Genomic DNA, 13,494 nt, shown 5'->3' with positions numbered 1-13,494 from the left:
CACTGAGCACTGGCCTTTGTTCCCCTATTAACACATTCTGCTATCTTTTCTCTATGCTGCTATTAGCATCCTCTTTAGTCCTTAACACTGCCATTAATAGTCCCTTTATTCTGTGCTCTAAGCATCTTTGTGCAGGTACATAGTTCCTTGAAAATAGCCTCACAGGGCTAGCACACTAAGAAGTATCACATCACCAGGTTAAAGTCCAACAGGTTTATTTGGTAGCACGAGCTTTCGGGCTTTCGCTCCTCCTTCAGATGAAGAAAGAGCAAGACTCCGAAAGCTTGTGCTATCCAATGAACCTGTTGGACTTTAACCTGGTGATGTGATACTTCTTGCTGTGCCCACCCCAGTCCAATGCTGGCATCTCCACATCATGGTGACAGGGTTAGACAGGGTGGTGAAGAAGGCGTTTGTCACGCCTGCCTTCATTGGTCAGGTGAATAGCTAAGGACTTTTCCCTAGGGTAGGGGAGTCCAAAATGAGAGGGCACAGATTTAAGGTGAGAGGGGAAAGGTTTAATAGGGACCCGAGGGACAACTTTTTCACAGAAAGGTGAGTGTGTGTATGGAATGAGCTGCCAGAGGAGATGGTAGTGGTGGCTACAGTGACAATATTTAAAGGATATTTGAATACAGGAGTTGGGACGTTAAGTTACAACTGTACAAGACATTGGTGAGGCCACATTTGGAGTTCTGTATACAATTCCGGTCATTCTGTTAGAGGAAGGATGTTATTAAACTGGAAAGGAGGCAAACAAGATTTACAAGGATGTTACCAGGACTGCAAGGTTTGAATTATAAGGAGAGGCTGGATAGGCTGGGACTTTTTTCCCTGGAGTGTAGGAGGATGAAGAATGATCTTATGGAGGTTTACAAAATCATGAGGAGCATCAATAAGGTGAAGAGTCAACGTCTTTTCCCCAAGGTAGGGGAGTCCAAATCTAGAGGGCACAGCTTTAAGATGAGATGAGAAAAATTTAAAAGGGACCTGAGGGGCAATTTTTCACACAGAGGGTGGTGCGTGTGTGGAATGAGCTGCCAGAGGTGGTGGTAGAGGCAGGTACGATAGCAAATTTAAAAGACATTTAGACAGGTACATGGGTGGGAAAGGTTTAGAGGGCTGGGGGCCAAACACAGGCAAATGGGACTAGTTCAATTTGGGACTCTGGTCAGCATGGATGAGCTGAGCTAAGGGGCCTGTTTCCAATCTGTTTAGCTCTGTGTTTTCAGTATGACTCTTGCGCAATCTCTCCTAGCTCCCAACCTATCACTAACTATTTTGCGCCAAATGTTCCAAGCCCTCTTAAAGAGTGTAAAATCCATCACATTTTTAAAAATTTATTCATTCGGGAGACATGGGCGTCACTGGCTGGGCCAGCATTTATTGCCCATCCCTAGTTGCCCTTGGAGAGCAGTTGAATATCAACCACGTTGCTGTGACTCTGGACTCATGTGTCGATGACAGATTTCCTTCCCTAAAAGACATTAGTGAACCAGATGAGTTTATGGTCATCAGTAGATTCTTAATTCCAGATTTTTTTTATTGAATTCAAATTCCACCATCTACCCTGGTGGGATTCAAACCTGGGTTCCAGGATGTTAACTGAGTTTCCGGATTGATAGCCTCACAATAATGCCACTAGACCATCACCTCTCCCTCTCTTTAACTCTGAAGAAGAATCATATGGACCTGACGTGTTGACTGTTTCTCTCTCCACAAACGCTGCCAAACCTGCTGAGCTTTCCCAGCATTTCCTGATTTTATTTCAGGTTTCCGGCATCTGCAATATTTTGGTTTAATTTCATTTAAGTAGAACCGGTGCTCTCCAAATGGGTATTCTTGTTGGAGCTCGCCAGATGCAGACGAGTGCAACATTGAGTGCTGACTGCTCTGCAGCAAGGTCCTCTGGAGGTTTGTGGTGTGCTGATGTGGTCTCGATTGTGAGGCTGTCTGGGGTGGCATGTTGAGGCATGGTTACGCTGCCAGAAAAATAGGCTCAGGTGTGCTTTACTGAAGCTTCATCAGCCGGACGGTATACAGTCCCACTCTCAAGTAGCCAATGACATTTGGTGCATGTCAAAGAAGTTCGATTTGCCTGTTAAAGCGGGTGGCATGCTGCCTTACAGCGCCAGGGACACAGGTTCGATTCCTGCTTGGATCACTGTCTGTGTGGAATTTGCACGTTCTCCCCATGTCTGCGTGGGGTTCCTCCGGGTGATCCAGTTTCCTCCCACAGTCAAACGATCACGGATTCAGTGGATTGGCCATGCTAAATTGCCCCCTAGTGTCCAAAGATGTGCAGGTTAGGTAGATTGGCCACGCTAAATTGCTCCTTAGTGTCCAAAGATGTGCAGGTTAGGTGGATTGGCCATGGTAAATTGTCCCTTAGTGTCCAAAGATGTGCAGGTTAGGTGGATTGGCCATGGTAAATTGTCCCTTAGTGTCCAAACATGTTCAGGTTAGCTGGGTTAGCCATGCTAAATTGCCCCTTAGTGTCCCAGGATGTGTAGGTTAGGTGGACTGGCCATATGAAATGTATGGGGGAGAAGGCCTGGGTAAGACACTCCGTCAGAGAATCGGTGCAGACTCGATGGGCCGAATGGCCTATTCTGCACTCTAGGGATTCAATGACTGCCTGAAAGAGTCTGCACATTCTTCCCATGTCTGCGTGGGTTTCCTTGGGTCCTCCAGTTTCCTCCCACAGTCCAAAAGATATGCTGGTTAGGCGCATTCGCCATGCTAAATTCTCCCTCAGTGTATCCGAACAGGCGCTGGAGTGTGGCAACTTGGGGATTTTCATCGCAACTTCATTGCAGTGTTAATCTAAGTCTTACTTGTGACACTAATAAATAAACTTTTCATTACTTGACAAGAGTGGGACATCGAGTGGGGACCACAGACAGAGTTTACAGATAAAAGCAAAATACTGCGGATGCTGGTTAGGTGCTAGATTCTCCCTCAGTGTACCTGAACAGGCACCGGAGTGTGGTGACTAGGGGATTTTAACAGCAATTTCACTGCAGTGTTAATGTCAGCCAACATGTCACACTAATAAATAAATAAACAAATAAACACTGATCTCTTAAAATGTCGTTCTCAATGAAAGTTGCAGCATGGTAATTTAGATCGACATAACTGAATATTGTTGAATTGCTCTGAAGGCTACAATAGGCAGAGAAAGTGAGGAATAACGAAACTAAAGAATGAATCCTTACATTCCAGAGCAAATTTGAAGAGGTCATTTGAAAGGTCTGCTGTCCAGTTACCCCTCCCACTCTTCTCAATCTGTTTGTAAACCAGGCACACAAAATCCAATGCCACCTCGTTGAGAAGCGGCACAAACTTCTGGACAATCTGGGGTGAAATCAGTGCTTTATTTAAAACCAGTCGATCTCTTCTCCATTCCTCCCCACTTCTGTAAAACAGCCACAATACAAAGAAGGGTCATCAATAGGACATCAGAAGTAGTATGTTACATGTCTGCAATAATAAGAATCATAGGATAGATAGGTGGCACGGTAGTTAGCACTGATGCCTCGCAGCGCCAGGGACCCGGGTTCGACTCTCGGCTTGGGTCACTGTCTGTGTGGAGTCTGCATGTTCTCCCCGTGTCTGAGCGGGTTTCATCTGGGTGCTCCAGTTTCCTCCCATAGTCCGAAAGACGTGCTGGTTAGGCGCATTGGCCATGCTAAATTCTCCTTCAGTGTACCCGAACAGGCATCAGATTGTGGCGACTAAGGGATTTTCACTGTAACTTCATTGCAATGTTAATGTAAGCCTGCTTTTGACTAATAAATAAACTGTAAACTTTATTCGAAGAAGAAAGAGGAATTATGTTCTGGCCAATGCCCACATCTAAGACAGATTATCTGGCCATTCCCTCATTGCTGTTTGAGGGAGCCTGCTATACACAAATTGGCAACCTCATTTCATACATTACAGCAGGGATTACAGTTCAATAATACTCGACTGGCTCCAAGTTCTATGGGGTGTCCTGACATTCTGAAAGGTACCATGTCAATTCTATTTCTATTCTATTACACTTCCCTCAGTTGCACCCTTTACAAATCATAACTCATTGGAAATTCCATTGCCCATTTATGCATCTCCCTGGCTGCTATCTCAATCTGCCTATGCAACAAGTTCAAAATCCTTTTTCTCCTTCACAGATTTCTTCCTGGCCTTGACCATAAGATGTGGAAGCAAGATTAGGCCATTCGGCCCATCATGTCTGCACTGCTGTTCAATGAAGTCATAGTAAGGTGGATTGGCCATGCTAAATTGCCACATCATGCATACTAAAAAGTCTTACAATGCTAGGTTTAAGTCCAACAGGGTTATTTGGAATCACGAGCTTTCGGAGCGCTGCTCCTTCATCAGGTAAGTGGACACTAAGGGGCAATTTAGTACCTGATGAAGGAGCGGCGCTCCTAAAGCTCGTGATTCCAAATAACCCTGTTGGACTTTAACCTGGCGTGGTAAGATTTTTTAGTATGTATGATGGGGAGTAACACCTCACAAGCTGTTGGAGCTTCAGGTGGCAAACTAGCAACCTGTTCCAAAATAACTAACAATGAAAACAGATGAAATTTGTGCAGGAAGAGAATTGGAATCTAGCTTTTAAAGATTTAAGCAAATATTTGTATCATATATTTAAGCTAACAAGATCTCTGTTTTCAAACGTGGAAGCAACTAGTTTGCCAAAAGTTCAAACTTACTTCAATAGAACTCCGTATTTTTCTTTTCTGTGGTCCCTGTAAGCCATCCATGGAGTTACTTTCAACCTCTCTGGGAAAGGGCCCTCAGATTTAAACAGAATCGCGGCATCCTCAGGGTTAATGATGTTGACACTATTTTGGTAACCGATCTTTTCCCTGCAAATGAACAGGAAGTGCACGAGATAAAAGTTTCAGTAGCAGATTTCATAAAATGGATTGAACATAAACAAGGTTCAAAACGAGTATTTTATCATTTCATCTCATGCCAGATGGATGACAAAATTCACTTCCATCAGGCAGCACGTGTCTCAGTGATCCAATTGGAGTTGGCAGCTGGATTTCACCGCCTCGCTCCTTGCAAAACTTGTAAAATCCCACCTGGGGTTAACAGACCATCCCAATGTCCGCCCACTCTGACTCCCATGGCTGGCAACCTCACTAAACTTTATCTCTCCATCTCAACTTATAATATAATGTCAGGGAGACTAGCTAGGGTAAAATGCCTGGAGTCATGGGGATAGGGCCTGGGTTGGATTGAGGCGCAGACTCCTTCTGCACTGTAAGGATTCTATGATCTATGATTAAAGATCAACTTAATATGAGGTAGGTCTATTCAACAGTCTGATGGCAGCAGGAAAGAAGACATTCATTCATGGGATATGAACATCGCTGGTTGGCCAGCATTTATCACCCATCCCTAGTTACCCTTGGAGGGCAATTGAGAGTCAACCACATTGCTATGGCTCTGGAGTCATATGTAGGACGGACCAGACAAGAATGGCAGATAGCAGGGAACTAGGTAGGTAGCACGTTTAGGGAGATGGCCACACCGCAGGGTAAGAGTGTGTAGGTGGAAAAGGAATGGGTGACCACCAGGCAGTCTAAGATACCCAGGCAAGTAAAGCAGGAGTCCCCTGAGTCTATCTTGCTTGCTAATCGGTTTTCCGTTTTGGATACTGGTGAGGCTGATGGCTACGCAATGGAGCACAGCCAGGGGCAAGTCTATGACACCGTGTGTGTGGCAATCCCAGAATCTGGGATGAAGAAGAATGGGACAGCAATAGTGAGAAGGGATTCCATAGTCAGGAGATCTGACAATTTCTGGAACAGGAAATCAAACTTTTGAATGGACCTACCTCATATTAAGGGGAAGTGATGCGTTAGTGGTATTATCACTAGGCCATTAATGTGAAACTCGACCCCTGGACCCGGGTTCGAATCCCGCCACGGCAGATGGTGGAATTTGAATTCAATAAAAAATAGCTGGAATTTAGAATCTATTGATGAAACCATTGTCGGATAAACCCATCTGGCTCACTAATGTCCTTTAGGGATGGAAATCTGCCGTCCTTACCTGGTCTGGTCTACATATGACTCCAGAGCCACTGCAATAGGGTTGACTCTCAACTGTCCTCCAAGGGGCAACTAGGGATGGGCAACAAATATTGGCCAGCCAGCGACGCCCCATGAATTAATTTTTCATGGATCCGGAGTGATGTGTTGCCTCCCTGGTGGCAGGGTCAAGGATGACACAGAGCAGCTGCATGACATCTTTCTGGGGGCAGATGAATGTGGTCCACAATTGTGAGCAATTTTGAGCCCCGTATCTAAGGAAGGATGTGCTGCCTTGGAGAGAGTCCAGAGGAGGTTCACAAGAGTGATGCTTGGGATGAAAGGCTTGATGTATGAGAAGTGTTTAGGACTCTGGGTCTGTACTCATTGGAGTTTAGAAGGATGAGGGGAGATCTCGTTGAAATTTACAGAATACTGAAAGACCGGGATAGAGTGGACGTGGGAAGATGTTTCCATTAGTTTAGTTTCGTTAGTTTATTTATTAGTGTCATAACAAGGCACTAACACTGCAATGAAGTCACTGTGACAATCCCCTAGTTGCCACACTCCGGCGCCTGTTTGGGTACACTGAGGGAGATTTACGCATGGCCAATGCACCTGACCAGCACGTCTTTCAGACTATGGGAGGAAACCGGAGCACCCGGAGGAAACCCACGCAAACACGGGGAGAACACGTAGACTCCACACAGTTAATAACCCAAGCCGGGAATAGAACCCGAATCCCTGGCGCCGTGAGGCAGCAATGCTAACCATTGTGCCACTGTGCTATATTAGTAGGAGAGACTAGGATCTGAAGGTGCAGCCTCAGAGTAATGGGATGATCCTTTAAAACCAATAGGGTGGTGAATCTGTGGAGTTTGAGTGATTTAATTCAGAGGTAGCTAGGTTCTTGATTGCTAAGGGGATCAAAGGTTACTGGCGAAAGGCGGGAGAATGGGGTTGAGAAACATATCAGCCATGAATGAATGGTGGAACAGATTTGATGGGCTGAATGGCCTAATTCTGCTCCTATATCTTACAGTCTTATGGTACCAATAGCATAGGCAGGAAGAGCAATAAGTTCCTGACAGGGATTTTAGGGAATTAGGAAGGAATAATGAGGGAGGATCTCAAGAGCATTGATCCCTAGATTATTCCCAAAGCCATATCCTAGTGAGTGTTGGAATAGGAGGATTAACTGCAGCTGGATAATTGGTGTAGGACAGAAGACATCAGATTTCTGAGCTTTGGGACTGGTTCTGGGCAGGTGGGATCTGTACAAGCCAGATGGGTAACACCGTAACAGGGCTGGGACTAATATCCTCGCAGGGAGAGTTGCTAGTGTGGTTGGGGGTGGTTTAAATTAGTTAGTCGGGGAGGTGGGAACCTGAGGGGTACCTCAGAGAATAGTAAATTAATCGGAGGAGTTTGAACAAGGCAGAAAATAATGAAGTCTACAATGGTTGCACTGCAGACATGTGAATGCATGAAGATTGGTGGTCTATTAAGCTGATCTGTCTCTACGCCTTAGCTATGACTGCAATGCTACATTCTCCCACACGCTCCCTCCTCCTCCGCTGCTTATGCAATGAATGGTATGCTTTCCCTGTATAGTGTAGAAGAAACAATACTTTTCACTGTATACCACCAATACAGGGGACAGTAATAAATCAAATCAAATCCAAGGACCCGGGTTCGATTCCTGGCTTGGGTCACTGTCTGTGTGGATATTGCACATGCTTCCTGTGTCTGCGTGGGTTTCCTCTGGGTCCTCCAGTTTCCTCCCACAATCCAAAGATGTATGGGTTAGGTGGATTGGCCATGTTAAATTGCCCCTTAGTGTCAGCGGACTAGCTAGGGTAAATGCATGGGGTTATGGGGATAGGGCCTGGTGGAATTAAAGTTGAAGTTTATTTCTTAGTCACAAGTGAGGCTTATGTTCTCACTGCAACACAGTTACTGTGAAATTCCTCTAGTTGCCATACTCTGGCGCCTGTATGGGTCAATGCTCCCTAACCATTGGGGTCAGTGCTGACTTGATGGGCCGAATGACCTCCATCTGCACTGTAGGATTCTATGATTCAAATCAAATCAAATCAGAATGGATCTATGCCAGGTAGACTTGTACCAAAGATTGCTGGAAATCTGTAGCAAACAATGAGCTGACCTCAAAAAAGTAATGGCTCAGATACAGTCAAAGAATATTTCTTAAAAGGACAAAGTTTGGGCAAACAAATCCTTGCATGTTAAAGGAAATCACGATAAAGAAGAAAAAGTGCGCTTTTGAGAGGAGTTAGGTAGAAAATACAATTGAGAACCAGGCTGAGTACAGAAGGGTGAAAAGTACATCAGTGAAGAAAGAGGGATTATGAGGAAAGACTGGCAGCCAATGTAAACAGGAACTCCAAAGTCTTCTAGAGTCACAAATAATGAGTAATAAAAAGTGGGTAAGAGGAAGAGTAGGGCTGATTGGAGATCAGGGGTGGTGCTTACACAAGGAGGCAGGGAACATGACTCAGCTGTTAACGAATACTTTGCATCTGTCCTTATCAAGGAAGCAGATGCTATTCAGGTCGTGGTGACAAATAAAGAAACTGTGTCACCAGAAGCGGTTAAAATTGATAAAGAGGAGGTATTGGATAAACTGTTGGTTTTTGAACTTGAAAAGGCACTGGGACTGGATGAGATCCAAACCCGAGGACGACAGAAGGAAATGAGAGTGGAATTTGCAGAGGCACTGACTAAAACATTTCAGTCTTCCCGAGACTCAGGGGAGGTGTCACATAGAATCCCTACAATACAAATGGCAGCCATTTGGCCCATTGAGTCTGTACTGATTACAATCCCACCCAGGCCCTTTTCCCATAACCCCAAACATTTACCCAGCTAGTCCCCCTGACACCAAGTGACAATTTAGCATGGCCCAACTACCTAACCTGCACATCTTTGGACTGTGGGAGGAAACCGGAGGAAACCCACACAGACACAGGGAGAATGTGTAAACTCAACACAGACAGTGACCCGAGGCTGGAATTGAACCTGGGTCCCTGGCGCTGTGAGGCACTAGTGCTAACCCCTGCGCCACTGTGCCATCACAGGGATTGGGGAACTGTAAACATTATGCTCTTGCTCAAAAAAGGTTGTAAGGATAAGGTGAGCATACAGAAGAGAGCATAGAGAATCCTACAGTGCAGAAAGAGGCCCTTCAGCCCATTGAGTCTGCACCGACCGCAACTGCAAGGCAGCCAGTTAAAATTCCATGGTGGGAAGTTTCTAAATATAATTATTTGGAGGCAGTCCAGAGAAGGTTCACTAGGTTGATCCCAGGTATGGCGGGACTATCTTATGAGGAGAGATTAAGTAGGTTGGTCTGTACTCACTGGAGTTTAGAAGAGTGACAGACCACCTTATTGAGGCATGTATGGTGGAATTTTCCAGCTGTGCTCACCCCCAAGGACCTTTGCATGGTCTGCCCCTGCCAACTATGATACCCGTGGCGGAAGGGACAGGAAAATTCCCCCCCCCCCACCCCAGGGTTCGCAGGAGGCTTTGATGGGGTAGATCCTGAGAGGTTGTTTCATAAGAACATAAGAAAAAGGAGCAGGAGTAGGCCACCTGGCCCCTCGAGCCTGCCCCGCCATTCAACAAGATCACGGCTGATCTGTCGTGGCTCAGCTCCACATTCCCGCCCTCTCCCCACAACCCTTAATCCCCTCTCTTATCAAAAACCCATCAACCCGCGTCTTAAAAATATTTAGCGAGGTAGCCTCCACCACTTCAACGGGCAGAGAATTCCAAAGATTCACCACCCTTTGAGTGAAGAAGTTCTTCCTCAACTCCGTTCTAAACCGCACCCCCTTTATCTTGAGGCTGTGCCCCCTAGTCCTACTGTCCTTTCTGAGCGGGAAGAGTCTCTCCACCTCTATCCTATCCATCCCATTCATCATCTTATATGTCTCAATGAGATCTCCCCTCATTCTTCTAAACTCTAACGAGTACAAGCCTAGTTTATTCAGCCTCTCCTCATAGCTCAACCCCCTCAACTCCGGCATCAGCCTAGTAAACCTCCTCTGCACTCCCTCCAAGGCCAAAATATTCTTGCGTAAGTACGGTGCCCAAAACTGCACACAGTACTCCAGCTGCGGCCTCACCAATGCCCTATACAGCTGCAGCAAGACCTCCCTACTTTTATATTCAATCCCCCTCGCTATGAAGGCCAGCATCCCATTCGCCTTCCTGACCACCTGCTGCACCTGCAGGCTGGGTTTTTGCGACTCATGCACAAGGACCCCGAGGTCCCTCTGCACCGTCGCCTGCTGCAGTTTTTCTCCACGTAAGTAATAATCCTTCCTACCATTATTCCTACCAAAGTGGACAACCTCGCACTTGCCAACATTAAATTCCATTTGCCAGTTCCTGGCCCATTCGTCCAGCCTATCTAGATCCTTCTGCAGACTCTCCATACCCTCTGCGCAATTTGCTGTTCCACCAATCTTGGTGTCATCAGCAAATTTCGACATCATACACTAGGTTCCCTCCTCCAGATCATCTATATAAATGGTAAATAGCTGAGGCCCCAGCACTGACCCCTGAGGCACTCCACTAGTCACCAACCGCCAATCCGAATAGCACCCATTGACCCCCACTCTCTGCCTCCTATTTGACAACCAGTCCTCTATCCACGCTAACACCCTACCCCCAACTCCATGTCCCCTGACCTTCTGCAATAACCTCTTGTGAGGTACCTTGTCAAACGCCTTCTGAAAATCCAGAAAGACCACATCCACCGGCTCTCCTCTATCCACCGCCCTTGACACATCCTCATAGAACTCCAGTAAATTTGTCAGACAACTCCAGCAAATTTCCCCTTGTGGAACAGTCTAGGACCAGAGGACATCATCCCAGAGTAAGAGATTTAAGCAGAGATGAGGAGGAATTTCTTCTCTCAGAAGGCAATGAATCTGTGGAATACTTTACCGCAGGGGGCTGTAGATGGTGGGTCATTAAGTATGTTCAAGGCTGAGATAGATTGAGTTTTAATCAGTAAGGGAATGAGGTATCATGGAGATAAGGTGGGAAAGTGGAGTTGAGGATTATCACATCAGATCAGTCATGATCTCATTGGATAGTAGAGCAGACTTGATGGGCTGAATGGCCTACTGCTCTAAAGTCTTACAGTTTAATTGATCAATGCATCAAAAAAATAATTTTTCAGAGACCCATGCACAGTGGTCAGCATTTGCTGCCTCACAGTGCCAGGGACCCGAGTTCGATTCCTGGCTCGGGTCTGTGCGGAGTTTGCACATTCACCCTGTGTCTGCGTGGGTTTCCTCTGGGTGCTCCAGTTTCCTCCCACAGTTCCAAAAGCCGGGCTGATTAGGTGCACTGGCCATGCTATATTCTCCCTCAGTGTTTCCGAACAGGTGCTGGAGTGTGGTGACCAGGAGATTTTCACTTCCTTGCAGTTTTAATGTAAGCTTACTAATAAATAAACATTAACAGTTTATTCTGTATACAGCCATGATATGGAGTTGCCGGCGTTGGACTGGGGTAAGTAAGTATCCTCACAATGCCAGGTTAAAGTCCATAAGGTTTATCTGGTAGCAGGAGCTTTCAGAGCACTGCTCCTTCATGAGTGAAGGGCCAACACTCCGAAAGCTGGTGCTGCCAAATAAACCTATTGGACTTTAACCTGGTGTGGTGAGACTTTTTACTATTCTGTACAGCATTAGGTAGTTTCAACACTGGTGGAAAGATAGGGTTAAGATCCACCAGTTGACAAAATATTGGTACTGCCAAATATCAGCCAGAATCTCTCCTGTCCTCTGGGGCAGTATTTTCCCCCCGCAGTCGCTTGGAAGCAGAGGGCTCAGCAAGTACACTCTACACAGCCTCCCCTCGCAATGTCCAGATGACAGAAGTTTATTTTCAAAGTTCTGCGCATAAATTGAAATCGATGTACAATCCACAATCCTACACAACAAATGTGCCATATTTAACAGTGTAATTTAGTCTTTACAAAAATTATTCATGCCTTGTACCTGTCCGGTACAAATGTGTCCCATTGCTAGTCACCTACCTGTAAATCGGACCATACTTATTAAAATTCTTCAGCATGAGATTGTGCATGTTCTTGATCCCTCCGTTCTTCCAGAAGTTGTAGGCGCTGACCCAGTTATTCCTCCAGTCTCCGGGTAAGGCATCGTAGGACTTGAGGGTCTGGTCTGAGGAGACGTGGGGTTCATTGGTCCCCAGGTGATTTCTGCGGATTTGCCACATGTTGGAGAAGGGAGTCCAGCGACCGTGAAGCCTGCAAGATACACCGAGCCTAATCATCCTGGCACTGGCTGCCTGGGGAGGTCCAACTGCCTTCCACTATCCTTTCTTTATAACCCTCCTCAGACACCTCACTCTACAACGGCGTCAGCCAATGTTCGGGTCTTTCCTGCGTTGCTCCGAAAAAAAAAGGTCTTGACGCAATATCACTAGGTGATAGGTTACAAGTCTTTGATTTACATTTCTCACCAGAGGGTAATATATACTGAGCAACATCATAAGTGGTCAAAGGCAGTTAACTATGTAGCACTTTCCCACAGATTTTAAATGTCACTATTCCACATTTTAAATGTGATCTTACAACTTTATGAATAAGATATGGCATTTCCATATAATCAAATTTATTTGCAATTTTTTTAAAAAAAGCTGTTCTTGGGATGTGGATGTCATTGGTTAGGTCAACATTTATTACCCATCCTGGCACGGTGGCACAGTGGTTAGCATTGCTGCCTCACAGCGCCAAGGACCCGGGTTCGATTCCTGGCTTGGGTCACTGTCTGTCTGGAGACTGCACGTTCTTCCCTGTGTTGGATTCCTTCGGGTGCTCCCGTTTCTTTCCGAAAGATGCGCTGGCTAGGAGCGTTGGCCGTGCTAAATTCTCCCTTACTGTACCCGAACAGGCACTGGAGCATGGTGACTAGGGAATTTTCACAGTAACTTCATTGCAATGTCAATGTAGGTCTACTTGTAACACTAATAAATAAACGTTAAACAGTTGCCCTTGAGAAGGTGGTGGGTGAGGTTCTAGAGTGTAAGGGCATGGCTGTATTTGGGTGTTTACAGATATTTGTTATTCATTCACAGGATGTGGGTGTCATTGGCTGGGCCATTCCTAATTGCCCCTTGAGAAGATGGTGGTGAACTGCTGTCTTGAAGTGTTGCAGTCCATGTCATGTTGGTACATCCACAGTGCTGTTAGGGAGGGATTTGCAGAATTTTGACCCAGCGACAATGAAGGAATAGTGATATATTTCCAAGTCACAATAGTGGATGGCTTGGCAGGAATCTTCTACGGAGTGGTATTCCCATATACCTGCTGCCCCTTCTCTTCTAAATGGTAGAAGTCGTGGGTTTGGAAGTCGCTATCGAAGAAACCTTGGTGAGT

The 13,494-nt window shown here is 45.9% G+C and overlaps 1 protein-coding gene across 1 annotated transcript in view; it reads right to left on the bottom strand.

Moving 5' to 3' along the window:
• LOC145360801 (cholesterol side-chain cleavage enzyme, mitochondrial-like) overlaps positions 1–12,320 on the bottom strand; it is a 28,469-nt gene extending 16,149 nt beyond the window's left edge. The window contains exons 1-3 of the mRNA XM_080216252.1: positions 12,133–12,320; positions 4,722–4,877; positions 3,219–3,418 (exon numbers count right to left, since the gene is read on the bottom strand). Of these exons, the coding sequence (XP_080072378.1) occupies positions 3,219–3,418; positions 4,722–4,877; positions 12,133–12,182 (406 nt within the window). The 5' untranslated portion in view covers positions 12,183–12,320. The remainder of the gene's footprint in view (positions 1–3,218; positions 3,419–4,721; positions 4,878–12,132) is intronic.
• Between the last annotated feature and the right edge of the window lie 1,174 nt (positions 12,321–13,494).

Source organism: Carcharhinus amblyrhynchos, chromosome 32 (genome assembly GCF_965287045.1).
Source record: "Carcharhinus amblyrhynchos chromosome 32, sCarAmb.v2.hapA, whole genome shotgun sequence".
NCBI classification, from domain to species: Eukaryota; Metazoa; Chordata; class Chondrichthyes; order Carcharhiniformes; family Carcharhinidae; genus Carcharhinus; species Carcharhinus amblyrhynchos.
Note: the sequence above shows the minus strand (reverse complement) of the source record. Positions and strands in the feature narration are given on the sequence as shown.